Source organism: Emydura macquarii, unplaced genomic scaffold, assembly GCF_026122565.2.
Source record: "Emydura macquarii macquarii isolate MOO-44397 ecotype Brisbane River unplaced genomic scaffold, CSIRO-AGI_Emac_v2 contig_3343, whole genome shotgun sequence".
Taxonomy (NCBI): Eukaryota; Metazoa; Chordata; order Testudines; family Chelidae; genus Emydura; species Emydura macquarii.
This window is the reverse complement of record NW_027133480.1, coordinates 1,356,043-1,383,485: the sequence shown is the minus strand read 5'-3', so window position 1 is coordinate 1,383,485 and position 27,443 is coordinate 1,356,043. Positions and strand designations below refer to the sequence as shown.

The 27,443-nt window shown below is 44.8% G+C and overlaps 1 protein-coding gene across 2 annotated transcripts in view; it reads right to left on the bottom strand.

Annotated features, from left to right (window-relative positions):
* LHPP (phospholysine phosphohistidine inorganic pyrophosphate phosphatase) overlaps positions 1-27,443 on the bottom strand; it is a 160,920-nt gene that overhangs the window by 20,786 nt on the left and 112,691 nt on the right. The window contains exon 7 of one of the 2 annotated variants that reach the window (XM_067533444.1): positions 11,519-11,664. The exons of the other annotated variant lie outside the window; for it this stretch is intronic. Within the exon in view, the coding sequence (XP_067389545.1) occupies positions 11,519-11,664 (146 nt within the window). The remainder of the gene's footprint in view (positions 1-11,518; positions 11,665-27,443) is intronic. 2 annotated transcript variants of the gene reach the window in all.

The following is a 27,443-nucleotide window of genomic DNA, read 5'->3' as shown; positions in this document are numbered from 1 at the left end:
ATAAAGAAATGAACCTGTTCAAAAAGTGAGACCACTTTGCCTGAAACACTGCATTTATGTACCATGCTTCATCCAAAGATCTCAAGTTCTTAACCAACCTAGAAGGAAACGAGCCAAGATCTGCCCAGTGCTGCAGAGAAACAGGACCATCTGGGAGTTACTATGTCTCCCTGATTCTCTGTCTGGCTCTGCTCCCACTTGACCCCAATTTAGACGGTCTAGGGTCAACAACAACCAGCTAACATATTTTCAAAGATGTCAAATTCTGTCTACACTTGTGTTTAAAAGCACATTATTGAAAGCATGTTAGCTAATATGTTTTTAAGCACAACCTATTTTCCTAGTTCACATATGCCCGGGGAGTTTGTGTCAGCACTAGGATTAGAACACAGGCATTCCTGGCTCTGAGCACTCTGCTTAGACCATTAGAATACTCAAAGATGCCTAGGAGGTAATTAATTGCCCTTCTTCTCAGTGTGGAGTTAGAGCTTCTTATATGGAGGTGATTAGCATCCTTTTCTATTGTCATCTACACCACATGCTCAGTCTTTGCAGATTCACGATGAATTCAAAGGGAGTTTTGCTGAAATCCTGGCTGCACTGAGGTCAATGGGGATTTCACACTCATTGTATGTTAAATAATCCTTAATATGAAACAATTACTAACATATACTCAGGGTAGAGAGGTGAGAAATCTCAAAGATATTTAGGATGTTTAGATTCAGTTCCAAGTGATCTAGACTGTAAGCTCTTCAGGGCAGAGTGTGTTTACTATTCTGTGTTTGTACAGTGTCTAGCACAAGTTCTTGGCTGGCCGCTAGGGACTTCCATAAATAACATAGTAACAAATAATAATAATAATCCTTCCAAATGGCTCCTATATGTTATGCTATGTAACACCAGATCAATACTTCAATGGTAGTTTATTGTGGATGATTGGTAATAGGATAGGAATACTATTCAGACGTTTGCTCTTTAAAGCTATTGTTTTACTATTTGTTTGTACTAAACCTGGTACATGGGGTCCTGGTCCCTGCATGCGGCCTGTAGGCATTACTGTTATGCAAATAACAGCAATCATCTCATTTTCATATCTTGATACAGTTACCTTTGTGAAGCTAAAAGGGTTTCCAAAGGGGATCTTTACAGCTCCTAGAACTGACACACAACATGCACACAACAGCTGTAAATCAAAAGGATGACTCACATGAGGGCTGGTTCTCTTTGGAATGTTCTCACTGAGTTCAATATGATGGATGATGTGTTTTTTTTCCAGTGCAGGTAAATTACGGTTCCTGGTTGTCTGACCTTTCCCAAGTGAGATCTAAAACAGTGTGTGTCTCATGTTGCATTTCTAGTAAAGGTCCGAAAAGCACTAGTGACTGCAGTTCAGTAGGACATTTCTTACCCTCCAGATCTTCTCCCATAACACCAGTAAGGGTTTGTACTCAGAACCTCACAGAATCTGACCAAAGTTTCTAAATTTCTTTTCTTTTCTAAAATATTAAATCAATTAAAAAGTTTTATACTTTTAAAATGGGGGGAGGGGAGGGCGGGAGAATATGAGAACATCCGCTTTCAGATTGCTTCACCCGCTCGAGTTTGTGAGTTCTGCTTTCATCTGAGCACTTCTGCTGGGACTTTGTTCCTCGCTTTCCATTAACTTTGAGTGAAGTGTAGTCCTTAGGAAAGGCAAAGTTCCACAGCACTATCCATAGCCAGGGATTGACAATGTAGGTGCTGCTACAACCTGACTTCACTTGGAATGCAATGAATTTATGAAGCATATTTAACAATGGCCTTTTTATTTCTAACTTTATTACCTAGAGCACTACTAATAGCAAGCCTCAAAGGATAGCTTTAGAATTAAAGTGAAACAGTACCATCAAGACACTTTGCTGAATCATTTCACAGATTCCTATGGTGATTAAACCTATTTACAAAGTGGAAAAGTAACACATTAAAGGGATCTGCAAGACGGGCAAAGAGAAATCTGTGGAAGGCTTATCAATCTTCTGAGCTGTTTTGTTCCTGGTCTGTGATTAAGGAGTCGCTTTAAATGCTTGTTTAGTTTTTTTTTGCTTTTTGTTATTTAAAGAAAGTCCTTATGTGTAAAGGACTTATTAGATCATGAAGAGACAGACTTCTACCTCATTAAACAAAAAGTTTAATGAAACATTTTAACTTTTAGCACAATACATTAACGCTCAGCAATGTAAGAGGCTTGAGTTAATTGCCTATTGCTTCCCCACCATAAATTATTACCTTCACTAATAGTACAGAAGAAGAACCTTCATCTGGACCTGCTTATAACTACCTGATATATTTCAAATATACATCGCATTTGGAGGTTCAAGCTGAATGGAAAGAATTAATTCACAGTAGGTGGGTGCAATGGGAATACTTGAAAAAGTGCATCTGACACTCCCGTTTTGCACAGGCTAGCAGGAAATTCATATATTCAACCCAGGTGAAACTAGCAGCTTGGCCTGCAATTACCCCATTTTCACACAGATATGCAGATTCTGGGGATGCAATCAATGTTCATGAATATTTGTTGGTAGACCTATTCCACACACGCTTGGTGATAGCCTCCTATAAAGTACTCTACATGTGTTTACTGCTGTGTATTTTTTTAGTTTAATAACTATGCAATATGTGGTTAAAGGGCAGGGCATGTCCTATAATGATCTAATATATCCTTGTGATACATGATATAGCCTCTAAAACTCTCAGTGTGGTATACTGCAGCAAGATGATATCCAAAGCCACTAGATTCGCTATTTTATTGTTAAATTCAGCCATGACACTTTTAATTTGGCATTTGTTTTTACTGGTACCTGGGTTAAATGACCCTAAACTGTATATATATTTGTATTTCTATCTTGTGGCTCTGGGGAGATAGGTATGATCTACATTTTTGCTGAAGGTCTTTGATGACACTACAAACCAGGAGTGCAAACTGCTAATCCATCTCTGCTACGCCTACTTCTAACAGTCCAAACCTCTAAGGAGCTTCACACAGAATAGGAGGTTTATACTGGTGGAATGTGAAGACCCCCACCCACCTCCCAGCTTTACAGTGAGACTCACTGCATTTGCTTAAAGCCCTGGAAAATCCAGAAGTATTAGCCTTTAAAGTTGTGAGGTTTCTATCTGGAGAAAAGCTGGCCCATTTTTAGAGGTTTTAAAAATATATTTGTTATAATTTTCCTCTCTCTGAATCTTGTAGAGCTGAACTCATAGTAACAAAGGGAGTGAGAATTTGTGTGTGTGTATGTGCACGTGCGCGTACACACACAAGGTCACACACCCTTCCTGCATGCTTTTCGACTATAGTGATCTTACTGTGCAGAGATTAGAATGGCATCTAATTTAGGCAGTTGTGGTGACCTTGTTCTCCAGTACTGTACTTAAATACGTTCATGAATCTCTTGACAGCAGTTTCTATTGATCACAGTGACACCTATTGGCAAGAAATGTTGAAGACTACTCCTGCAGCAACCACTTATGCCAAGAGCAGATATTTCTGTGGGAACATTACGAACTATTGCTTCACCTTATTGCTGTAAGCAAAGAAACAATAAAAATACTCATCTGTAGCAAGATCCAACTAAACTGCTACTCAATGGCAAGTAAGTTTATTATTTTTTAAAACATCTTATTGGGCTAACCTAAGGCATTTCATTTTTTCCCTGAAAGGCAGCAGTGGAGACTTAAGTCCCTGCAGGCTGATCCACAAAGGGCGATCTCTAAGGCTGCATTGAACCTCATGTTGGCTCTATGTGGGCCCAAGGATATATCTGAATTAATCAGCATGAAGGATCAGGAGTTTGAACTGCAATTCGGAAGGCTGAACAGTGAGACTTTTCCACAGTCCTCAGTGTTTAGATTCAGTGGGCCAGACTCTCAACTGTTGTGAATCTGTGTAGCTCCACTGGCTTCATGGAGCTACGCTGATTTACACTAGCTGAGGATCTGGCCCAGTATCTGGGCACTTCTGAACCTCCACTGAAAACTTCTCATTGTGTGTAAATCACATGCTGCATGGTGTCGACATGAGCAAATTTAATACCCAGCGATTTCCCACAAAGATTTTGTGATAGGTCATGGTGCCCTGAGCTGTTATTTCACTGTCAATAATGGTGGGTGGCTGCAATCCTATGGATTAAAAGCCTCCCATTATTTACTGATTATTATTAACACTTGTCTCTGGCACTGAAATGCATATCCACAAACCTTCTGTCTTAGTGCCAGTGATAATATAGACCCAAGACATCTGGCTCTAGAACTAGAGCGCTCAGGAGCAGAAAAAAATGTATTGACCAAGTTCATTTACATTGCCAGTGCATTGGCTTGGTGCAGGAAGTTTTGATGAAAGGAGTGACATATTAACACTAGTTACAGTTCACAGTAAAGATCCTATCAATGTCAAAACAATACTAATCCTAATGAAAACAGCATTTGCATTGTTAATGTTCCAGAACAGCTAAGTATGTGATCCTTTCAACTGGATTTGCTCAGCTCATTACGTTTTCTCTTCCCACAGTTAACGCTGAGTTATAAAAACGTATGGCTCAGGTTCCTAAGGTGCAATGTACCACATAGGAGGTGCTGAGTCGCTATTATTGCCCCAGGGAACTCACTGGGAATTAAGCCACTCAGCACCAGGGAGTGGAGGGTGCTCAGACCCTCTCAGGATAAAGCCCTTGAACGCCAAGACTTTCATGGAGAATGAAATGAGGAGAAAAGTGAGAACAAGTCTCACAAAAATTAAAGGACAACATGTAATGTTACTGTTATTCAAATAAATAACCACCTCCACCATAATATATGATTTTAAATAGAAAAAACGAGGTTACTTACCAGTGACTGATGTTCTTCGAGATGTGTTGCTCGTGTCCATTCCACTATAGGTGTGTGCACGCCTCCGTGCACGGCTACCGGAACTTTTTTCCCCTTAGCAGATCCCAGAAGGCCAGCTCCAGCGCCCCCTGGAGCCCTGTGCACATGCTGCAGTATATGAGGCGCTGCCAGCCCTACGCCCCCTCAGTCCCTTCTTTCCGCCAACTCTGACGGCGGGGACGAGGGGTGGGTTGTGGAATGGACATGAGCAACACATCTCGAAGAACATCAGTAACTGGTAAGTAACCTTGTTTTCTTCTTTGAGTGCTTGCTCATGTCCATTATACTATAGGTGACTAACAAGCAGTACCTTAGAAGTGGGCTGGAGTTAGCGGTGAGCTGCCAGAAGCACAGCTCTGCTGAAGCCCGCATCTTACCGCACCCGTTGGACAGAGGCGTGGTGGGATGTGAAGGTATGTATTGCCAGCCTGGCAGCTGCTCTGCAGATGCCCTGCCCTGGCACTTCCGCTAGGAAGGCTGTAGATCAGTGTTTCTCAACCTTTTAAGTAGCACGTACCCCCTAAATTCTGAAAATTTTAATAAGTACCCCAACACTCAATTTTCCACAGGATTTTATATTTACAGACTAATGTGAGCCATATGTTGGAAGAAGGGCTGAGTATATAAGGCCGTGATATGACAGATGTCAGATCTAGTGTGGGTAGGATTACCACCTTTACACCAGGGGTGCACAACATGCACAACTCAAGTATGTACCTGGGCTAGAGGTGATGTTGGCCAAAGCTAGGAGGCTTTGAGCGGCATGCCAGTGCTGGGGAATATAAAGTGCCACACCAAATTTTATGCCATAGAGGGGGAAGGGGTGAGAGAGAGACAGGGAAGGAGGGCGAGAGAGAAAGAGAAACAGGAAAAGAGGGTAACTGGTGAAATCTGGGGCTGTCATAGTTGTCGATTTCATGCTCAGCTAGAGCAGTGAAATTGACAAGTTTTCTGGGCACTGGGCTTTGAGCCAGGGAGGGGGGCTTCCACCTGGGCAAGTTGCAGGCGGCTGCCACCTGGCTGCCAGCCCAGGAGGTGGGCGACTGCCATCCAATCCGAGCTGGGGCAGAGGAGGCTTCTGCACCGGCTGGGACCCATGGACGTGGGCAGGTGGTTGCTGCCCGTCTTCAAGCCGGGGTGATGGAGGCTGTCCCTGGGCTTGGAGCCGGGGCGTGGGTGGCTGCCACCCAGCTGCAAGGCCAACTTGCGAGATGCAGGAGGCTGCCACTGGGCTGCTGCCCACCTCCCAGCTAAGACTGGGTGGGAAATGGGCTGCTGCCGCCCAGCTTCCCCAGAAGTTGGCAGCTGCTGCCCGCCTCCCCTTCACTCTGTTTTTCCCTGGGTACCCTCTGCCTGTGTCTCGCGTACCCACAGGTTGAGAAACTATGCTGTAGATGGAGCTTGAGCTCTGTTGAGTGAGCTGAGGTGGCACCCAGAAGCATGCACCATCAGAAAGGGCCTTTTCCGACTGCCCTATCGCCGAGATGACCCTTACTGAGGGCTTAAGGAGTGAATGGTGTCCCATTGCCCATAGGTTGCAAGATGGCCGTGGCTGACACCTCTGCTGCTGCTGTCCCTGGGACCTGCCTGACACCTAAAGGTCTATGGCGTGTAACGGCCCAGGGAACAGAGCATGGTCTTGGAGTCTTTCAGACCACGCAGCTTCGCATCCATCTGAACTGAAGACAAGGCTGACTCGTCCAAGGGAGGGCCCCCGAAGGGCTGCTGGTACCTTTTGGGACAGCCTGGGATTGCTGCCACTAACATCTGAGCATGCTGATGGAGGGGGGTATAGCTCTGCCCACCAAATCAGCAGCAACTGAGGATGCCTGGAGCGCTGCTCTAGCTCCTGTGGTACCCTCTTCTGCCATGGTATACAAGTTCCGCGCCTGCTGCCGGGCACAGCCTCAGCAAAGCGGCTCACTGAGTCCCCCAAGGGCTCACCTTCTACTTGCGGGTAGTGCTGTTGAATACATTTTTTCTCCAAACAAGTCTGGCTTACAATCGCCCTTGTTCTCTGGAGTAGAGCCCAGCTGCCCTGCCTATCCCTGTGGTTGGCGGCAACCACCACCAGGGACCTGGGGTGGGGTGGTGAACAGGTATTCAAACCCCTTGGCTGGGGCGTAATATTTTTCTCGGCTCATTTAAGTATCGGCTACGGAGGAGGGGGTTGCCCTGAGGCCCTCACTAATATGAGCACCCAGGAGGAGTAGACCGGGAGGCTACCCCCACTGTGGGGCCCACCGTTAGCATGTTAAAGGGACTGTGTGATGTCCCTTTAGCTCCTTCGCCTCCAGCCCCAAGGTGGAGGCCACCTCTTGAGTAGTCCCCAGTGTGCCCTAGATTCAACCAGGGCCCGGGAGCGTGCTTCATCCGGTGGGGAGAAGAGGGGGGGAATTGGAGGGTCGCAGCACCTCTTCCCATTGACAGGCAGTCCCCACAGAAGTCCCTGCCCGTGGGGCTGAGTCGTTGTATGAGGACAAATGGTGACTCTTTTTCCTGTACCCGAGGCACTGACTGCATCCCCGAGGGGTTGACGGACCATGGTCCTGCCCTCCCCGAGAAACCCCATAGGCCTCCATGACCATTGTCTTTGAGGCCATCTGGGGCTACCTGCGCCTGGGGCTCTGGCACCTTTTGTTGGTGGTGACTCACACAGCGACTACCTCCCCAAGGGACACCGAGGCACCGTCAAAAGATCACGGTGGCGCTGCCCCACAGGCTCTCACTGTGCAGTACTGAGCTGGGGGAGGGGAGTGGTGCCCCGAACCACAGGTGCTCCTCACTCCGCAAGCATCCCCTCAACATTGACGACCTTGACTACCAGGTTCGATGTGGGTGCCGTAGCTGGAGCAGGCGTACGGACAACGCTCCTGCGAGCTGGGCTGACCAGAGCGTCATCCCGGTATTGAGGACTTTGCGCTCTGCATGCATCTTGGCGCCGAGTCAAACTCCGGCACCAGGTTCTGCATGGCCTCGGTGTGGGGGTGAACTCCTCGGTGCTGAGTCTGTCTCCAGCAACCGAGTTTGACGCAGCCTCGGTGTGGGGCAAATCCTTGGTGCCGAGGCTGTCTCCGGCAACTGGATTTGGCACCACCTGGCAAATTCCTCGGTCCCGAGACTGTCTCCGGTGACCGGGATCAGCACTGCGTCATTGCGGACGAACCCTTCGCTGCCGGAGAGCAGGAATGGTGAGATGGACCTCGCCTGGTGCCGGGAGGTCGAGACCAGTGTAGGGTGGGAGACTTCACTCTCCGCCTTGATGCAGGTCAGTCCGGCAACCGATACCTGGAATAACTTCTAGGGGAGCATTCCTGCTCTACCCTAGGAAACCGGTCTGCAGGAGATCTTCCTACCCATGCTGGGGATCTCCTGAGCCATTCAGGGGGTCCCTACATGGGCTTCCCCTGTAACGCCAGCCCCTTCTCTCTTGTGGAGGTATGGGCGGCGGTGGCGTATGCAAGGCCAACAAAGCTCTTGCCACCTGACAGCCTCCGAAGTCGACGGTGCCCGTAGGTGCTGAGGGCTTCCCCACTCCCAAGAGTCAGGGGAAGTTCCCTGGCTGGAGACCTCAGTACGGATCGGTGCTCCACCCTGCCTGCTTAGCTGGTGCAGGGAAGTATCCATGCTCCGAGGGCTGATCCCGTCTCTTCGTGGTGCCAAGTCGGGTCGGTGCCGATGGTGCCCTCTGCACCGATGGCACACTGGGTACCGCAGTGGAGCAGGTTGGTTCGGAGCCAGTCGGGGGCTCCGTGAGCAAGGCTTTCAGGCGGATTTTGGTCTGAAAGCCTTGCAGATCCGTTCTTCTCCTTACGAAGGCTTCCCCCCTCTGCGCTTCAGGCAGTGGGGGTCACTTAGTGGGAAAGCCTTCCCCCCGGAAGCACATGGCGTGAAGCCATGAGACCGGAGCATACCCACTCTCGGTAAAGTCTCAGCTAGACTATCTCAAGTCTCTAACTACCACTAACAATAGTTATTAAGCTAATTAACTAATTAACACAAAAAATCCTTGCTTAAAGTTCAAAACATGGGGAATTATGTGCTTGCAGTGCAAGCAGAGGCAGTTCCAGTAACCATCACAGGCAGAAAGAAGGAACTGAGGGGGCATAGGGCCGGCAGCGCCTCATATACTGCGGCATGTGCACGGGGCTCCAGGGGGCGCCGGAGCCGGCTCTATGGGATCTGCTAAGGGGAAAAAGTTCCAGTAGCCGTACACAGAGGCGTGCTCACACCTATAGTGCAATGGACATGAGCAAGCACTCGAAGAAGAACTGCACTTAGTTACTCGAACTGAAATAAATAATTGCTATGGGGGGAATGTGCTCAGTTGGTTGGAGCAGGAAAGTAGGAATCAGATTTATTGGGTTCTGGTTCCATCAGTGCTACTGATTTTCTGTGTGACTTTGGGCATCAAGTTTTGTCTCTGGGCCTCATTTTGCCTATGTGTTGATGGGTATAATACTTGACGCCTAGTTGATACAGAGATATGTGCCTCATATATACCATGCTGCTATTAATAACAAATCACATAGCACATTATTTTAAAAGTATTTGAAATACACTAAAAAGAACAATCAGGAAGCTGCTATCTTAAAAATCCATGGATGGGACACAGGGAATGAAGAACTGCTTGAATACAGAGTAATGCAGAAGAATTGGAAAGTTGCTGTAAGGTAATTTCTATTATTTTAAAAAAATATTTGGGAGTTCTCTTAAGCCCAGTTCTATTGAGCCCCGGCCTCACCAACTGATAGAAGTGACCTTACAGCAACCTGGGAATTCCCTGCTCTCAGCTCTGCACTAGGATGGGAAGAGTCTTCCCCCACATTCTACTCTGCCTCATAAGAATGGACTCCCTGCTATCAGATATCAGTACAATATTAGCATTCATTGAGATAATACCACCCCCTTCACAGTTATGGAGATGCTGAAATAGGGACAGCTATTCTGGAAAATATTATATAGAGCGACATCAGGATCCAACTCTCTGCTGCAGTTTGTACATTCATTGGCTCAGGCTGATATATGCTTCAGATGATACAGTGCTCACGCTTCCCAGGAGGCAAGTAAGTCCCCTGCTCACTAAGCTGCTAGCCAACAGTGACCCTCACACTGAGAAGAGCGCATCAGCTGTTAAGCCTGGTCTACACTAGAGACTTTTGTCACCCAAAGTCAGTTTTTTGGGCCAAAACAGTGGTGGTGTACACACTGCAATCCTTCCCCCGCCGACCCAACTCCCCTGCTTTTGTGACAAAATAAAACCATCTTGATGAGAGGCGTAGAGTTTTTTGCACCAAACTTTTATTAACAAAGCATCAATGTAGACACCACGCTTGGTTATGTCACGGTAAATGGCCTCCAGGAAATGTCCCACAATTTCCATCCTGACCGCTCTGGCCATCCATTTGAACTCCGCTGCCCTGTAGCCATCTTCCAGCTGACCATGGTGGCTCCACACACCAAACGCTCTCCTGCTTGGAGCGCTCCGGAGTTTCTGGATATGATTGGCATTTGGGGAGAGAAGGCTGTGCATTCCCAGCTCTGTTCTAGCAAAAGGAACTTTGATATGGTCAAATTTCTCGTTTAATGGTGGAGAAGGCTATGAACAGGACACGCTGCAGTGCTGTGTGAAAATTAAGGAGCTGTGGCAGGGGTATCAAAAGGCTAGGGAGTCAGACTGTCGCTCTGATTCAGAGAAAGACCTTTTACTTCTATAAGGAGCTGGAAGCCATTCTCAATGACGATTCCACCACCAAGAGACCCGTGGATACCTCTGCGGGTCCGGAGACAGAGGACACCAGACTCAATCCTGATGAAGAAGTCATGGATGAGGAGGTCGAATTGGAGGACAATGAGAAGGGACCAGGTCGTTTGCTGATATGGGCAGCCAGGACCTCTTTTTGACCTCAGAGTGTTTGAGCCAGTCCCAGCACTCCAGCTCTGGCAGGAAAGTGGAGCTTGGGTAGGTGATTTTTTTGAGCTGATGCTGCTCAGTTATATGAATTACAGCTGTCCTTTGCTTTGTTGCATTATACAGCTATATAGGGATAGAAATGCACAAGAGCAGCTGTGTTTGAATGTGCTTCCCATTCCCCTGTTCAGCTATGCAGTATGGTGGAAAAATGAAATTTCACAGAAATTCTCCAGAGAGATCTCTAGGAAACTTTCCTGGAGGTACTCGCCTATCCTCTGCCAGAGATTCCTCGGCAGAGCTGCTTTGTTTCTTCCATTGTAAGAAACTTTCCCGCGCCAATCGGCAATCATTTGTGTAGGGACCAAAGGACTACACAGGTGAGCAACACAGGAACCCGGTCTGAAGCTGCTCACATGGAGGAGATGCACCCTAACATCTCTGCTTACTCTCAGGAGTGAGATATCAGCTTCTAGGCCCATGCCTGTGGAGGCAATGGTGGCACAATTTGAAATTTTGTCCCTATCTACCTGCATCAATTCCCCAAACAATCATCCAGAACCTTTTCCCCAGCTTGAGTGCCCCCTCCCCCTGGGCACAATTCACCATGCCCTAATTGCTCGTTGAACTGTACACTTGCCAGGGGACAGTGAGAAAGAGGTGTATTTTACAGTAATGCATCAATGCTGTTATTGTACTCACAATTATGCTTCTGTTCATTGTTGATTGTGCTTCTATAGATGTCCCCTTGAGGGGAAACCCCTCCACACCTGCTGAGTGCCTGAGGCTGATAAGAAAATGACCATGGAGGAGCAAAGAGGAGATGTTCCAAGAATTCCTCCAGATCTCTGAGGCGGAAAAAAAGAAAAAAGGGCATGGAGACACACTGTGTCCAAAAATCAGGAAATTGATAGGCAGGAGAGGAGGGAAAACCAGGAGTGAGTGACAGCAGGTCATGAGCACATGATAAAAGCCATGGAGGAACAAACGGAGGTTCTAAAGTCACTCAAAACGCTGCAAATTGAATTCATGATTGCTCGCCCTCTGTTGCAGCTGATACAGAACTGCTTTCCATGCCCTCCCCAAACTCCACCCACACATTCCTATCAAACTCCCAGGCTGTTGCAGTACCCCATTCACTACACTCCTTCAGAAAGCTTCCAGAATGATAGCTGGATATACGCACAGCTGTCATAGCTCACACTGCCCCTCACCGCTGTCTCCCCTCCAGCCCAGCTTTTCATGCGTGTTCTGAATAATTGTTATTTAATAAAGACATACTCTGTGAAAAATAAACAATCTTTATTTGTCTCTTGCACGCAGTGGTTGCACCTCACACTGATACAAAGTGCAAGCTGGATAGCAGTCATAGCTTGGTACAGTGCTGTTTACAAAGACACCTTATTGCTGTTCATTGTCTCTTAAACTCATAGACTTTAAGGTCAGAAGGGACCATTACGATCATATAGTCTAACCTCCTGCACAACGCAGGCCACACAACCTCACCCACACAACTCCTGTAATAGACCCCTAACCTATGACTGAGTTACTGAAGTCCTCAAATAATAGTTTAAAGACTTCAAGGTACAGCAAATCCACCAGCAAGTGTCAAAATAATTCCTCAAGGCCTCCCTGATTTGAATGGTCCTCCCATTGTACCCCTCTAATAGCCCTGACATCTGGTTGTTCATATTCAGCCGCAAGGAGATCTGCCTCTGTGCTCCACCCAAGGGGAAACTTTTCACCCTTAGCTTCACAAATATTATGGAGCACACAGCAGCTGATTATAACCATGGGAATATTTTCCTCATTTAGGTATAACATGTCATAAAGGCAGCACCAGCATGCTTTTAATCTGCCAAATGCACATTCAACTAGCATTCTGTGCCTGCTCAGCCTGTTATTGAAGAACTCCTTGCTGCTATCCTGGTTGCCTGCATAAGGATTCATGAGCATGGCAGTAAGGGGTAGGCTGGGTCTCTCAGGATCACTATGGGCATTTCAACTGGAATCTACTGGTCTGGAAAGAAAATCCTTGCTTGCAGTTTTCTGTATAGGCCAGTGTTCCTGAAGATGCGTGCGTCATGCACCTTCTCTGACCAGCCTGCGTTTATATCAGTGAAACACTCATGGTGATCCACAAATGCCTGCAATATCATAGAGAAGTACTCATGAAATGCCTGGAGAATTCCTCTGAATCTTGTTAGAAGAGGCCCCAGAATCTCAGGACTCCCTGGTGGATATCCCCAATGGTGGACTTCCCAACTCCAAACAGATTTGCGACCGATCCTTAGCAGTTTGGAGTTGCCAGCTTCCACAGAGTGATCACCATGCGCTTCTCCACCTTGATTCGTAATTTCCTGATGAAACCCTCTTTGAACCAATGGCTGCCTGTTCTCTCCTCCATGTCTCCCTCAAGACTTCATTCCTCATAGCCTCCACTTTGGCTAGACGAATGGAAGAGCTAGATGCGCGCATGACAGACTCACCCTTTAGTACCTGCTACAGAGATAAAGTTATACTGCATCTTCATCCTCATTTCCTCCCTCAGGTCTCTTTGGAACACTATGTTAAACAAGAAATCCATCCACCAGTGTTCTACCCAAAGCCTCATGACTCCAGAGAAGAAACCAGAGTACATACACTAGTTGTCAGAAAGGATCTTGCCTTCTGCCTCGACAGGACTAAGACTTTCAGGTCATCTCCCAGATTATTTGTAGCATTTGCAGAGAGGATGTTCTGTATAAGGGGAAACAAGTTGTGTAAGCCCTTAAGGAATCTGGCCATGTAAGGTAGGCAAAAACTGAGAAGCCCTCAATGTGTGAGTGGGAGACTATGATAACAGCCAAATGCACTGTGACAGAGCCCACTGACAGATCTCGAGTCTTTAAATCCAACAAGCAGTCTAGGATTTTTGGAGAGTGAAACTTCTGATGCTTGAGAAGAGTGAAGAGAATTCCAGGAATGGAAGCAATTCCACTTCTGAAGTTAAGTTTTGTGAATTTTAGGTTTCCTGCTAGATAGGAGAACTGACTTTATCTGAACAGGTTAGCTCCATGCATCTAGGAACTGTGCTCTCACGTTCAAGGAGAAGGCATTGGGATGGATCAGGGTCCCAGAGTTCTGTCACAGGAGATCCTTCCTGGCAGGGAGGGGTTGCTACAGAGAGGTGAAGAAGATTTGAATCACACTTGTCTTGGCCAAGATGGCGCTTTGAGGCCTTACTCCTCCCAGTTATAGTCTGAGTAAGGTTTTGAGAATTAGAGGTAGAGGTGGATAAGCATACAGCACAATACAGACCCACAGTATTATCAGGGTATCTCCCAATGAGTTGTGGCTGTATCATCCTTTGGAGCAGAAATAGTGACATTTTATGTTGTTTGGAGTGGCAAAGAGATCTGTTTCTGGGAGACCCTAGGTCTGGCAGATGCTCTGGAAGTTAGAATCACTGAGCTTTTATTTGTGGTCCTGAAGGAAATTTCTGCTCAGGAAATCTGCCATTGTATTCTGGAGGCCTGGAAGATAAACTGCTGAGATTGCTATCTGATAGGAAATGCACCAGTTCCACTGTTTTAGCAAGTCTGTGCATACAGACTAGGATCTTGTTCTGCCCTGTCAGTAGAAGTAATACATTGCTGCCCTGTTATCTAGCATTACCCTGATGGACTGCCCCTGTATGGTGTGAAGGAAGTGTTGACAGGCATATCAAACTGCTGTTAGTGCCAGGATATTGATGTGGAGTGGGGCCTCTTGTGCAGACCACTTGTCCTGGGCTGTGGTCCCTTGGAGGTGAGTCCCCCATCTCAGAAAGAAAAAAAGCAAGCATCCTGAAGGTCAAGGGCAACAAACCAGTCTCCCAGATTTAGGCTAGTGGCTAGTATCACCATTGTGAAGTCCTGCGAAAGGATCCAAGTGTTCACGTTTCTGAGGTCAAGGATTGGTCTCCATCCTCTGCCCCTCTTGGGGACTATGAAATAGTTGGAATAGAACCCTCTTCCCAGACAAACTCTGGGGGGAACTGGTTCCATTGCCCCCATGATCAAGAGGGACCAGACCTCTTGTTTGAAGAGCTCTTTGCGACACGTGTCCCTGAAGAGGGATGGGGAAGCGGTGAGGGTGGGGGAATGGAAGAGAATGGAATGTCCCACATTGATTGCCTCCAAGATCTATTCGTCTGAAGTAAGGTGTTCCAGGCAGGAAGAAAGTAGGATAGTCAGTCTCCAAAGATAGGGTGGATTGTGGAGTCATGCAGCAAATTATCTGGGAAAGTAGGTTGGTCAAGGCCCTCAACTGAGATATCAAAAGTATTTCTTAGAGGGAGTGCAGATGGTGTCGTAGCAGCAGGGGCTGATCCACTTTTTTTTAATGTCTTTTTTGATGATCTCCTCCTCTGAAAGTCTGAAGGTCAGGGAGAAGACTGTTACGGGTGGCACTGAAACAGTCTGGAGCACTGTGCCATTTAGGACCTGCTAAGCCATCTCTTTGTTTCAGGAACATGAATTCCTAGAGACTGTAAGGTAGCCATCAAGTCCTTCAGGGTGAGGAGGGAGGAATGTATGTCAGCACTGAAGAGCTTGGGGCCTTCAAGGGGAAGGTCTTCAACCATATTCTGTACCTCTCTTGGAAGAGGAAGACTGGAGCCAGGATGCTCTCTGCATAACCACAGCCATGGCTCAAGATCTAGAAGCAGTGTCTATAACTTTGAGGGCAGCCTGTAAGGGATGTTTTTGCTATCAATTGACCCTTTCAGATGAGGGCCTGAAATTGTTCCTTCTGGACCTGTGGCAGATGTTCAATAAAATGTATGAACATGGAATAAGTGTAAAATTCATATTTTGCTGACAAGGCTTGGTAGTTTGGTACCCAAAACTGGAGAGCCACCAAGGAGTAGCTCTTTCTACCCAGGAGAGAGTCTGGAGTGGGTTTGTTGGTTTCTTTCATTAGCCATGTCCACTAGAAGGGAATTGGGAGAGAGGTGGGAAAATAAATGCTCCATTCCATTTGCCAGAATGTAGTACTTTTTATCTATTTACAGATGGGCTGAATAGTGGCAAGTGTCTGCCAGACTGTCTGTGCTGGTGATAACAGATCCTCATGGATTGGCAGGGCAATTTTCCCCAGCGGGGTGATATTTAAAATGTCCACCAGGTAGTCCTGAGATTCTGGGGCCTCTTCTAATGAGATCTGGAGGGATTTTCCAGGCATTTCATGAGGTCTTGGAAGGGCCAAAAGTTGTCAGTGTAAGAGGATGGGGGACATTACTGCCTCATTGCGAAATGAAGAAGTCTTTACTGATGGGGGCGAGCTTCCCTCAGTTTGTGGGTCCAGCTGTTCTTGAGTGCCTTCTGGTGCCAATGGGGCATATGGTACTGGAAGACGCTCATGTGGTACCAAAGGCTGGTAGTTGGTGCCTGTGAGTGATGCAGTACTGTCAGGTCTTTCTGACTTGGAAACTTATAAATTGTTCAGCAAAGTGACCCCAGGGTTTCTAGTTAGTCCACTGAGGAGACAGATAGGGGAAGGGTCCCCACAGCTACTTGTAACCCCTGAATCTAGGGCATCTGGTGAGATCCCGGAAGATCTTCAGTATACTGGCTCGGCAGGGTTTGATAATATGATGCTGAAACAGAGTCCTGTAGCGAGACCTCAGAAACCGAACAAGCATCATCCCTTGGGCTGAAAGGGGGAAGCCATCAGACAAAGGTGCTGGTATTGAAGTCTGGGGATCCAACTGGCATTCAATTCAAGAGGTTTGTAGTTGTAGGTGTCTGAGTGATACCGGGCAAGGGGTTTCATAGAGGCCCATAGCAGGGGAGACTCCAATTCCTTGGGTATGAAAGAGTCCTTCAGCGAAAGAAACCTGGAGAGTGCTGGAGGACTGTGGTATCCAGAAGTCTGAGTCAGTACCAGGGCCTGGAGAATAGATTAGTGCCATGTAGATGGTGAGTGCATACTGGAGGAGGCTTGCAGAGGAATCTCTCTGACCTCAGAACTCTCATATAGGGAATGTGGTGGTGCTGGACTGTGAGCAGGAGGCCTGTGCACATCTCAGTTCTGAGAGGTTCTGGTCAGTCCTATGGTAGATGGCTCTCTGTGCATGCAGCTTCTTGTGCAGTACCACTGGCTCAATACCGGAATCAGATGGAGGTTCATCTGTACCCATGAGGGAGGTGAGGTCTCCCTAAATGGAATTTATGGGGTAACTTACCTCTCTTCCTTCTTCTTATATGTCCTAGCCTCTGAAGGTGCTACTTGGAGCGACAAAAACAACTGGAGTGGCCTGCGACGTTGAGGCCAATGCACGTGGTGGGGGGAAGCGGATTCCCTTGGGGCACGTGAGAATTCCATTAGAAGGAGCTTAAGTCTAGCTTCTCTGTCTTTTCTGGACCTGCCTTTAAACCCCATGCAAACCATACAGTTTGACAGTAGATGAGTGACTCCCAGGCAGTGGAGGCAGCTTGAATGACTGTCACTATGCTGAAAAGATGTGTGGCGTGTCTTGCAGGGCTTAAATGCCAGGTTCTTTTGGCACAACCTGGAATGCAAACGGACCAGAACCAGGCATCATAAAGAAAAAAAGAGAGGGAAGCCCCCTTCCAAACAAAACTGGAACTGAAAGGAAAAAGAGAAATAAAATAACTAGCCAAACTAAAGAAAAAAATAAGAATAAAACATCTGTTAAGAAAGGCATGAAGCTTAGAACAGAAGACATGCAATTGCTCTGTCTCACGCTGCACTTGGCTGTGAAAGAACAAAGTGGCGGAGGGCCACACCTCTTAATATGCCTTCATTTGGAAGTACGAGATGCTGCTCTGCACAGGCGTGAGCCCATGGACACTGCTTTATATTCTCTAGTTTAGAGCCCACGTGTGCGTGCACATCTTATGGTGGAGCACCCATAGGGATATATACTTGAAGAAGAACTCATAAATCTTTTTCAGCAGTACTACCAGCTGGCCAGCTATTCCCATTTTGTTGTTGTGCATTTGATTTTATCTTCCTAAGGGAAGTTACCTTGCACTTGTCTTTAATTAATTTCATTTTGTTGAATTCAGACCAATTCTCCAATTTGGCAGGGTTATTTTGAATTCTAATCCTGTCCCCCAAAGTGCTTGCAACCCCTCCCAGCTTGGTGTCATCCGTAAAGTTTATAAGCATAATAAACAGATTTCCCACTAAGTAGAGGATCTATTCTTTTCTTTGTCTTTCTCTTGCTCCTCCTGTATATAAAGAACCTTTTATGTCTTGTTGTCTTTTATGTCCCTTGCTAGGTGTAACGCATTTTGTGCCTTAGCCTTTCTGATTTTGTCCCTACATGCTTTGCAATTAATTCATGTTTCCAATTTTTCTTTTGGTTTCTTTTTTTATTTTCAGGTCATTAAAGAGCTCCTGATGGAGCCATATTCGCCTCTTACCATTCTTCCTATCTTTCCTTCGCATGGGGATGGTTTGCTGTAGCGCCTTTAATATTGTCTCTGAGAAACTGCCAGCTCTCCTGAACACCTTTTTCTTAGATTTCCTTTCTGTGGGATCTTACTTACAGTTCTGAGTTTGTTGAAGTCTGCTTTTTTGAAGTCCATTATTCTTATTCTGCTGTTCTCATGCCTTCTTTTCCTTAGAATCATGAAATCTATCATTTCATGATCACTTGCACCTCTACCTTCATATGATCTAGAATTATATTTGAAATCACTGCTGATAAAATTTGTGAATGACAAAAAGCTTGGCAGAGTGGTAAATAATGATAAGGACAAAGGCAGTCAAACAGAGCAATCTGGATTGCTTGGTAAGATGGGCCCATTCAGACAAAATGCATTTTAACATAGCCAAATGCAAAGTTATAAATCTAGGAACAAAAATGCAGGCCACACTTATAGAATGGGAGGCTTTAACCTGGAAAGCAGTGACTCTGAAAAGGATCTAGAAATCCTAATGTACAAGCAACTCAACATGAGCTCTTAGGGCAATACTGTGGCAAAAAGAGCTAATGCAACCCTTGGATGTATAAATAGAGAAGTAGTGAATAAAAGTAGGGAGATGATTTTACCTCTGTATACAACATTGATGAGATTGATGCTGGAATATTGCATTAAGTTCTGTTGGATTTTTAAAAGAATGCTGAATATTACTTTTGTAGCTGCACATGTGTTGGGCTAACGGGCCCCGCTGTCAGCTCACAGCACTGTACTGGAGCTGTTAGCCAGCTCTGTGCTAGATCAGGAAGAAGATGGCTATTTGGCTCTGTTGCTATTTCTCCAGCTGACACTTCTGCAGGAAATCCCCCTTCCCTTCACATTGAAACCTCAAGGGAGGCACTACCTGCTCCCTCACACAATTCCCTGGTGTTCCCAGATGTTGAAAATTGTCAAGGTGCAAAAAAGGAGCCACAATCATGATTTGAGGGCCAGACAAAATGCTTTACAATGAGTGATTAAGAGCTCAATCTGATTAGTTTATCAAAAAGAAGACAGAGAGGTGACTTGATTATAGTCTATAAATACCTTTCCAAGGAGAAACACCAGGGGTTTTTAATCTAGCAGGGAAAGGCATAACAAGACCCAAAGGATGGAAGCCGAGGCCTGGCAAATTCAATTAGAAATAAGACTCAGATTTTGAACAATGCTAAGAGAAGTAGTGGATTCTTCTTTCTTGATGTTTTCAAATCAAGACTTGATTGATGACTTTCTGAAAGATATTCCTTAGTCAAACACAAGTTATTGGGCCCAATAGAGGGGTAACTGGGTGAAACTCAACAGGCCTGTGACATATAGATCAGACCATGGCTTGCAACAGATCCCCAGTCTTGCTGTACATGCACAAATGACTTTCTGTGGTTTGGCAGCTTGGCTCAAGCCACATTGTAGATCCAGCTTTTACTGTGAACAAATTTTGAAATATTGCTTCCCCAAAGCGGAAATGGTTGACAGACAAGTGAGAGAAAGTGATGGAAATCACTGGTTACAACACAAAACAAAATCAAAACACGAACCTGGGCCTACACCTATCGATAGGTCTATACCTTTCCAATATAATAAAGTAGGCTTTCCCTCCAATGCTCAGTCTGTTGCAGAGCTGGCTGGTTTCACAAGAACGAGGATTCAAACGTTCATGAAGTACACCTGCTCCAAAAGGGGTTTTCCTCAGTGAATGGATACCAAGTGCCTTTCCCTACACTATATTATATTGAAACAGTTTTTGTCTTCATTCATAGCCAGAGCAACTCCTGTCTGCTATAATGTTCCTTTTAATCTCCAAGTGGTTTCAATCATTTGCAACTGTCTTTGATGTTTTTCCATTGACTGTTCTGGGACGTGGCAAGGGTAGAGAACAGAACCTTGCATTATCTCACCAGCTGACCGGGGAGGAGTGACAATTCCCTCTTGTTTGAATGGGTCATCACTGAGACACATTACTCTTGGTGATTAATTTCTATTCCAAGTCCAAAAATCATACTTTCAATATAAATACCTTATTCCTTAAACATTATCCATACAGATGTCTTGCAATGACTATGAGTCTTGACAAATTGCCTTATATATTATTCTCTATGGGTAAATATCCTGTAAGACATGTGTTTGGTGTAGTTAGTTTGTCAGGTCTCTGGTGAGAGCAGTTTGCAAAGAACAGGGGGCCTTTTGCCAAGGAGCTTCTGTGTCATGGGATGGGAAGGGGGATCTGATAATAGTTTTCAAAATATGAAGGAATGGTATAAAGAGGATGGTGATCAATTGTTCTCCATGTCCACTAAGGGTTGGACATGAAGTAATCAACTTAATCTGTAGCAAGGGAGATTTACATTAGAATCAGGAAAAACTTTCTAACTAGAAGGATAGTTAAGCACTGAGATAGGCTTCCAACGGAGGTTGTGGAATCCAGTCACTGGAGGTTTTTAAGAACAGGTTAGACAAATACCTGCCAGGGATGGCCTAGGTTTACTTGGTCCTGCATAAGTGCTGGGGGTGGGGGAGGCAATGGACTAGATGTCCTCTCGAGGTCCCTTCCAGGCCTATATTTCTGTGATTCTATGATCATTGATGAAAATGTTCAATAGCATCAGGCCTAGTACTAACCCTTGTGGACCCCAGCAGAAACAGCTCCATTAGATGATAATTCCCCATTGACAACCACTTTTTAAGATCATCAAGCTTTTTAAAAATCTTCAGCTGCCTCCACGTTGACCTTATCTCTCATTAAAATCTGTAGGAAAGAAGCTTGCAGTTCCATTCCATGACACCTGGAACCCATCCTTTCAAAATCCAAGCCCTGATTTCCTACAAATTACTGTGTTTCACTGATCAGCCCTGTTGCTTTGTATGATCAAATCTGAAAGATTTTTGTAAGTCAGAGTCATGGAGGATGCTTAACTGAAATCTAGTGTAGACTGAGGAATCTTAGTGTGAAGGAAAAATGCTGATCTCTTAAGCATACTCCCGCTATGAAACCTAAGAAAATATTGATTCAGCTTCCAAAAATGTAGAGAGGCTAATACCCACACCGTGCAAATTTTCAAACCCACATGTCTAGCAGCAACAGCAGCATCTGCCCACATGACCCTCTGCTATTTAAAGAAATTCTGAAACCTTACTTTACAACAAAACTGTGGTAAAACCAAGTATATCTCTATCTTAAAATAACCCTCCAAATCATCAAGAGAATGTGAAAGTTTTGCAATCGCTAGACTGCTTTGGGGTTCCAGTTTATGAGCCTTTTCCTATATTTGACTACCAAGAGAGTTTCGATTAAGAAAACACCAAGATCAATGCTAGACTGATGCAAGCAGATAACCTGTATGCAGTATAGATTCTACATTTATATTGTCAGTTTCCCTCCCTCCCTCCCTGCTCCTTTTCCCATAGTTGCTCCTAGATAGAATGCAAACCCAACACGATTTAAGATGGAGTTCAGTTTTCAAATCATGATGCTCACAGAGAATGGAAATTTGGCAACACAAGTTTATAATCCCAGCGGCGTACATTTAAAAATATCTCTACTTTAAAGGCCTGATATCCAGCTGGGGTTCAGCATGGCCTCTAGGCACAAACAGGGAATTCAGTTTTCAACAGCTACCATTTGCACTTGCAGTTTGTTGTAGGCACAAAACTACTGGGCAGATATGTCCCAAATTCCAATCTATTTACATGTTTACACTGGTAAACTCTGGTTCAGTATTGCTTTATTCATCCTGTGGACTGTGTTTTGCAAAAGCCACTGTGGCTCAAATGCTGTAAGGCAAAATTTCAAGGACTAGACATTTTGAGGAACTGGATAATTCACAGATTGGCACAAGGTACAGAATCTTTACCCATTAGATCAATAGTTCTAATAATTCAGGCCTAGACATTATTATATGCTTAGATGGCAGGCAGTACATGAAATGAGCTGGGGGTCTCAGTGAATATTAAAGCCATCAGAATCACTGACACTCTGATTGGCAGACTCAGCAGAAAGGCCACTGAAAAGTGAATGGGTGTGGGGACTGAACTAGCTTCTCAGGCCTGAAAGTGGTCCCTTTAATTGATGGGCAGGGCTCAGTGGCTGCTCAGTTGTCCACTCGGTGTTGATAATGTTTTCTTTTTTCTTCATTTAATTAGCTAACCAAACACCATTGAAAAAGAACATGAACATAAACATAAACATGCTCCCACACCTTCTCCCTGCTCTACTTTCTATGTACTCAGTAACCCATCATTATTTGGGGGGGGAGGGAAGGAGCGGCAATTGTATTTTCACAACCCAAATAAGCGGTCGTTGGCATGAGTTCCCAAACCAATCTTTACAAATTAACACTGCTGACCTTGGCAACCAATGGGCTTCATAGAAAATCTGAGAAGAACATCTTACCTGCTGAGTTCTCCTGATGATGTGCTGTCCACTCCAGGGAGAGGAGAACAAAGGCGCTTGCCTGGAGTAGATGGAGCCAGCTCCCCCACCCCATATTTTTTATCAGCACGGTGAGGCCAATCCAGATCACTCCCTACCTTATGGCTCCCATATAAAGAGATCTCAAATTACAGTATAACATCCCCATCTCTCTTCTATCCCCACCAGTTATCATAACCAATAATTCCTTACTGGGTCTTGCCTTCTTTCACTCGACACCCCAATCAACAGAATGAAAACCAATCCTCTCCCCCCACACAAAAAAATGCAGTGTCTCATTTCACACCAGTGAACAATGGTCCAGGTATAAGAACCTGTGTGACCTCAGGGCTTCTGATTCTGTGATGGCTGTGATCAAAGTCAGAGCGTTTATTATTTATGGACTGTGTGAGTGAATGAGAGCCATTGGGTGAAAGAGCAAGCATGAAAGTCAACAGCAGAACTAACTTTATTGAGAGTGTTGAGGGAACCACACCACAGGACTGCACAAGAACTAAGGCGAGCATGAGTGAAGCTCATTAGGAGCTCTATGCAGAGGCACAGGACCAGATTCATGGCAGATGCCTACCATTTATATTGTTATCATATGTTCAAGACAATCAGTTTGGATGATGGGGAGCAAGGGAAATCAGAATCACCCAAAGGGCATGTGGGATCTCTAAAATTTGGACACACACACACATGCACAGTCAATAGGGATTACACATGGAAGAAAGATTCAGATGGCAGACACCCTGAGTGGTATGAACTGGCCTTTCAAACTTAAAACAAGAGACAAGCAAACAAAAAACCAAACCAAAACAGGAAAAAAAAAAACACTTCTTAAACAGACCAGGCATGTGACTAAAAATTTACATGTACAAACTGGTTTCTGAAAAACCTGTGACTTTTCTTGATTTTAGCTATAACTTATCTAAGATATTCCCCAAAATTTACCACAATAAAGTTACTGATAACCGCCTGAGAACATATGAACTATCAACCTTGAATTTGTACCCATCTAAGTCCTGGCTCCAAAGTTCAGTGAAATCAATTAAAAACTCCTATTGAGTCAAGTGGGATTTGGATTCTCACCCTGTTTCCCTCTGACTCTGAATCAGCGATGGTAAAACCATTAGAACCAATATGCTATTTCACTGATGTTACCACAACTAGGACTTAGCACTTATGCTTTCTGTCCATGTTAGAATTAATTGTAAGACCCTCAACCAACTCTGCCTGCATCACTGTCCACTGAATTTACTCTTTCATCTCCATGGCTATTGCTTAAGTTATCATGATAGTATTTTATACTCCATCAAATATTGTTTCAAATTACAACTTTCTACACTATCAAAACTACCACACATTGTGCAGAGAAAAGGTCTGGCAGCCTCACAGAAGTAAGATAATGCAAGAGAATAGAGTTAAGACTGAAAAGATCTTAATTCACATGTTCATGCATAAATATTGTAGCACAGTCTGTAACTTAAGAGTCCCACTGTTTGGGGATCTCTGCAATACTTTGGCATGGCTGCATTTGTTGAGAACTAGCTTCAGACAGAATTCCTAATTTCTTGGCTTTTGTGTGTTAGAATCAGACCCTTGAAGTGCTCAGAATGTATTTACAGTGATTCAGTTCCCTTTCTTTTAGGTTAGCATTTTAAAATGTTTAATGGTATCCAATGAAGATAACCTTGAGGGAGGATGATATGACATTGGTGAAGGAGTAGATGACACTCTCCTCTCTAAAACCTTGCCTACAGCAATAAATTAAACTGCATTAGAGTTTGAGCTTGAGGAGTCATGGTAACTAACAAGAGTCAGCATCAATCAGTGTAGACAGGGGCTGTCATGTAACTTCATGTCAGCTCATCATGGTGAATGCTAGGGTCAATCAAACTAACTTTACCCCATTGAAAATTATTATTTGCTAGTGAAGACAAGCCCTAAAAGCAATAATTAAATACTGTGTTGGGATACTATGAAGCGGTTGATGACTCCTTTCAGATGAGATACGAAACTAACATCCTGATCACAGGTGGCCATTAAATATCCTGCAACACCTTTTGCAAGTGTGGGGCCAAATTCCATAGTTGCAATCTTCCTACCTAACCTTCCCCATTGTAGTTGGAAATCTGTTTCATTTCCTGTGCTATATAAGGCATAGTGTTGCTGTGAGCTACTGAGCATTTACTGTATTCCATCCTAGACTTTATAAACTTCAGTGGGACGTAAAATGATTCTTGTAACCAATCAAAAACAAAATCATGCCCTAAATAATGACTTGTAGAATCTAGAGAATTCTTCCCATTGGACCACAGACATTTAAATATATTGGTGTATAAACCTACCAATAGTGTTTCTTTCAAACTACTAGCATATGAGGGTCAGTAGAATGATAAGTGCATGAATAGGCTCTCGCTGCTTGATCACTAATTCAACTCCAGCCTGCAACAGCAGTGACCATCTACTGGCTGTAGGTGGTCTCAGTCAAGTGCCTAATAGACGTATGTCCCCTTCACTCAGAAAAATCACTTTGGTATGGAGGCTGTTCTACCTTATCCTTCCTAAAGGGCAGTCTTACAGGTCACAGCTGATTCATTTTTGCAGTGAAAACTGCTTTGTTCCTGCCTGTGGTTAAGGTGAGGATTGTGGCATCCAGAGCTGTGAAACCTCCTTTCAGGAGTTCTAAATTCTTACGCTATTTTTTTTGTAAATAAAGTAACAGATTTTTAACTCTTTAAGAATAAGTGCTGCCTAGCATCCTGAGCTGAGAGCGCCTTTGTGTTTCTGCCCAGAGAACTTTTTTTTTTTTTGGGCTAAATTGCTAATCTGAAAATTGGGGGTTATAATGGAAATGTTGACAGATCCTTAACTACAGAGGTGCTGTTATACTGAAGAGCATTTTCAACCCATGCAGGCTGAGGAGAATATGATACTTTGGAGTGATTATAGCCACAAGCAATTATATGCTTTATATTCTGTTAGGGTGGGGTTTTTTTTTTTCTTTTTGGTGTATGCATTTTTCAAGCACTGCTCCATTCAGTAAAAGCTGGGGGCATTTTATTTATAACCAAGTCCAACCAGTTTTCTTCCCTCATTCTGACTTTTTTCTACATGTTCTATTTCCTGCTTCAAGCACAAATCAATAAGCAGTGAAAAAGGCAAAGAAACATATTATCTTCAGCTGAGGCTAGACTGAAGAAGCAAAGACAACACACCACTTTCACTTCTGCCACGATGCCTACAGAATGCTGCCAGCTGCTGATAACCAGGCAGGTAGCAGGAATAGGTGCTCACTGTCTCTTACCTTGTCTTCCCTCCATGCCTCTATTTGTCTGTTTCATTCACCTGTTGCATTTGGTCATATATCTAGACTGTGAACTCTCTGGGACAGGCACTGTATTCTTGTTATGTGTCAGTACAGCATCTCACAGAACGGGGCCCTGGTCCTTGATTGTGGATCCTAGGAGCTGCTGTAATTTTAGCAATAATCATTCCCCAAGGCAGAACAACACCTCCTCACCCTGCCACTGAACCAACCAAACCACTTTACTCCCAAAGTTTGGAAAACTTCCAGAAGACCTTGGAGAGGAAAACCACCCATCTGACAGACTCAGGCACTGATAAACTGGTGAAACACTAGAACCAGCTGCAGATCCAAACCATTCATGAGGCAGTTGCCAGGTTACCTCTTCACCCACACACTCTAACAGGTCACCATGATTCTCTGACAAACTATGGAGACTGAACCATGAAAGCATGGGAATGGAATGCCTATGGCACATAAGCTACACTGCTACAGTACATGAACAGCTCACCTGCATACACAGGCTGCAGCCATAAGAGACATGAAAGAAATCTTATTTTCACACACAATGGCATCACTCAAACCAAAGCAGTAGAACTGTTTTGTGGAGTAAACTGGCCAATTGACCTGAAATCAACCGATACATGTACACATAAGCAAGTCCTGCCTGGGGAAAGACCTCTTATCCTACTTCACAGACAAAATCAAAGGAGGCTTTGCTGAGACAGAAGTAACCACACCAATACCAGAAACACCTATCCACATCCCACCTGGCTCGATGGAATTTGAACTAATATCCCAGACAGAAACCCTGGAACCTTTGAAAAATGTCCCTCCCAAGATCTGGGAGATGAACTCCTGGTCCTTTTGGCTAGTGACGTCTTGCAAACAAAACCTAACCCTCATGATGATAGAGAACATTAATGCTTCCTCAAAAGAAGGCAAGCTACCGAGCCACTAAAAATGTAGTAGCTCAACCAGTCCTGAAGAACTCTACATTTAATGCCAAATCACCTAGCCTGTGCCCCCCCAGATTTTCAACTCCCTTCTTCTTGCCAACGTCATCAAGAAGGCAATAGCTACCAAGCTCTGCCAACATCCTAGATCCTGCACAAGCAGGTGTCAAAGGAACCCATGACACAAAAACACACTAGCTGTTACTGTTACATTTCACATTTGATCTTGGACAGGAAACAAACCTCTATGCTGATACTGCTAGATCTCTCTGCAGCCTTCAACACTGTTGTTCATAAACTCAAGTTCCTGCAGCAGTAGACTTTCCTTGCCCTCAATTTGTGCATCAGAATTTAAGCTTTCATTAAAACATTTTTCCCCTTACATTTTAAGTTACAAAGAAAACCTCAAAAACACAAATCGTGTAAATGGACACATTTGTGTCTTCAGATATCCTGCAACAATAGCTCTGAGAGTGTAAACTGTCCCATTCACCTTGAG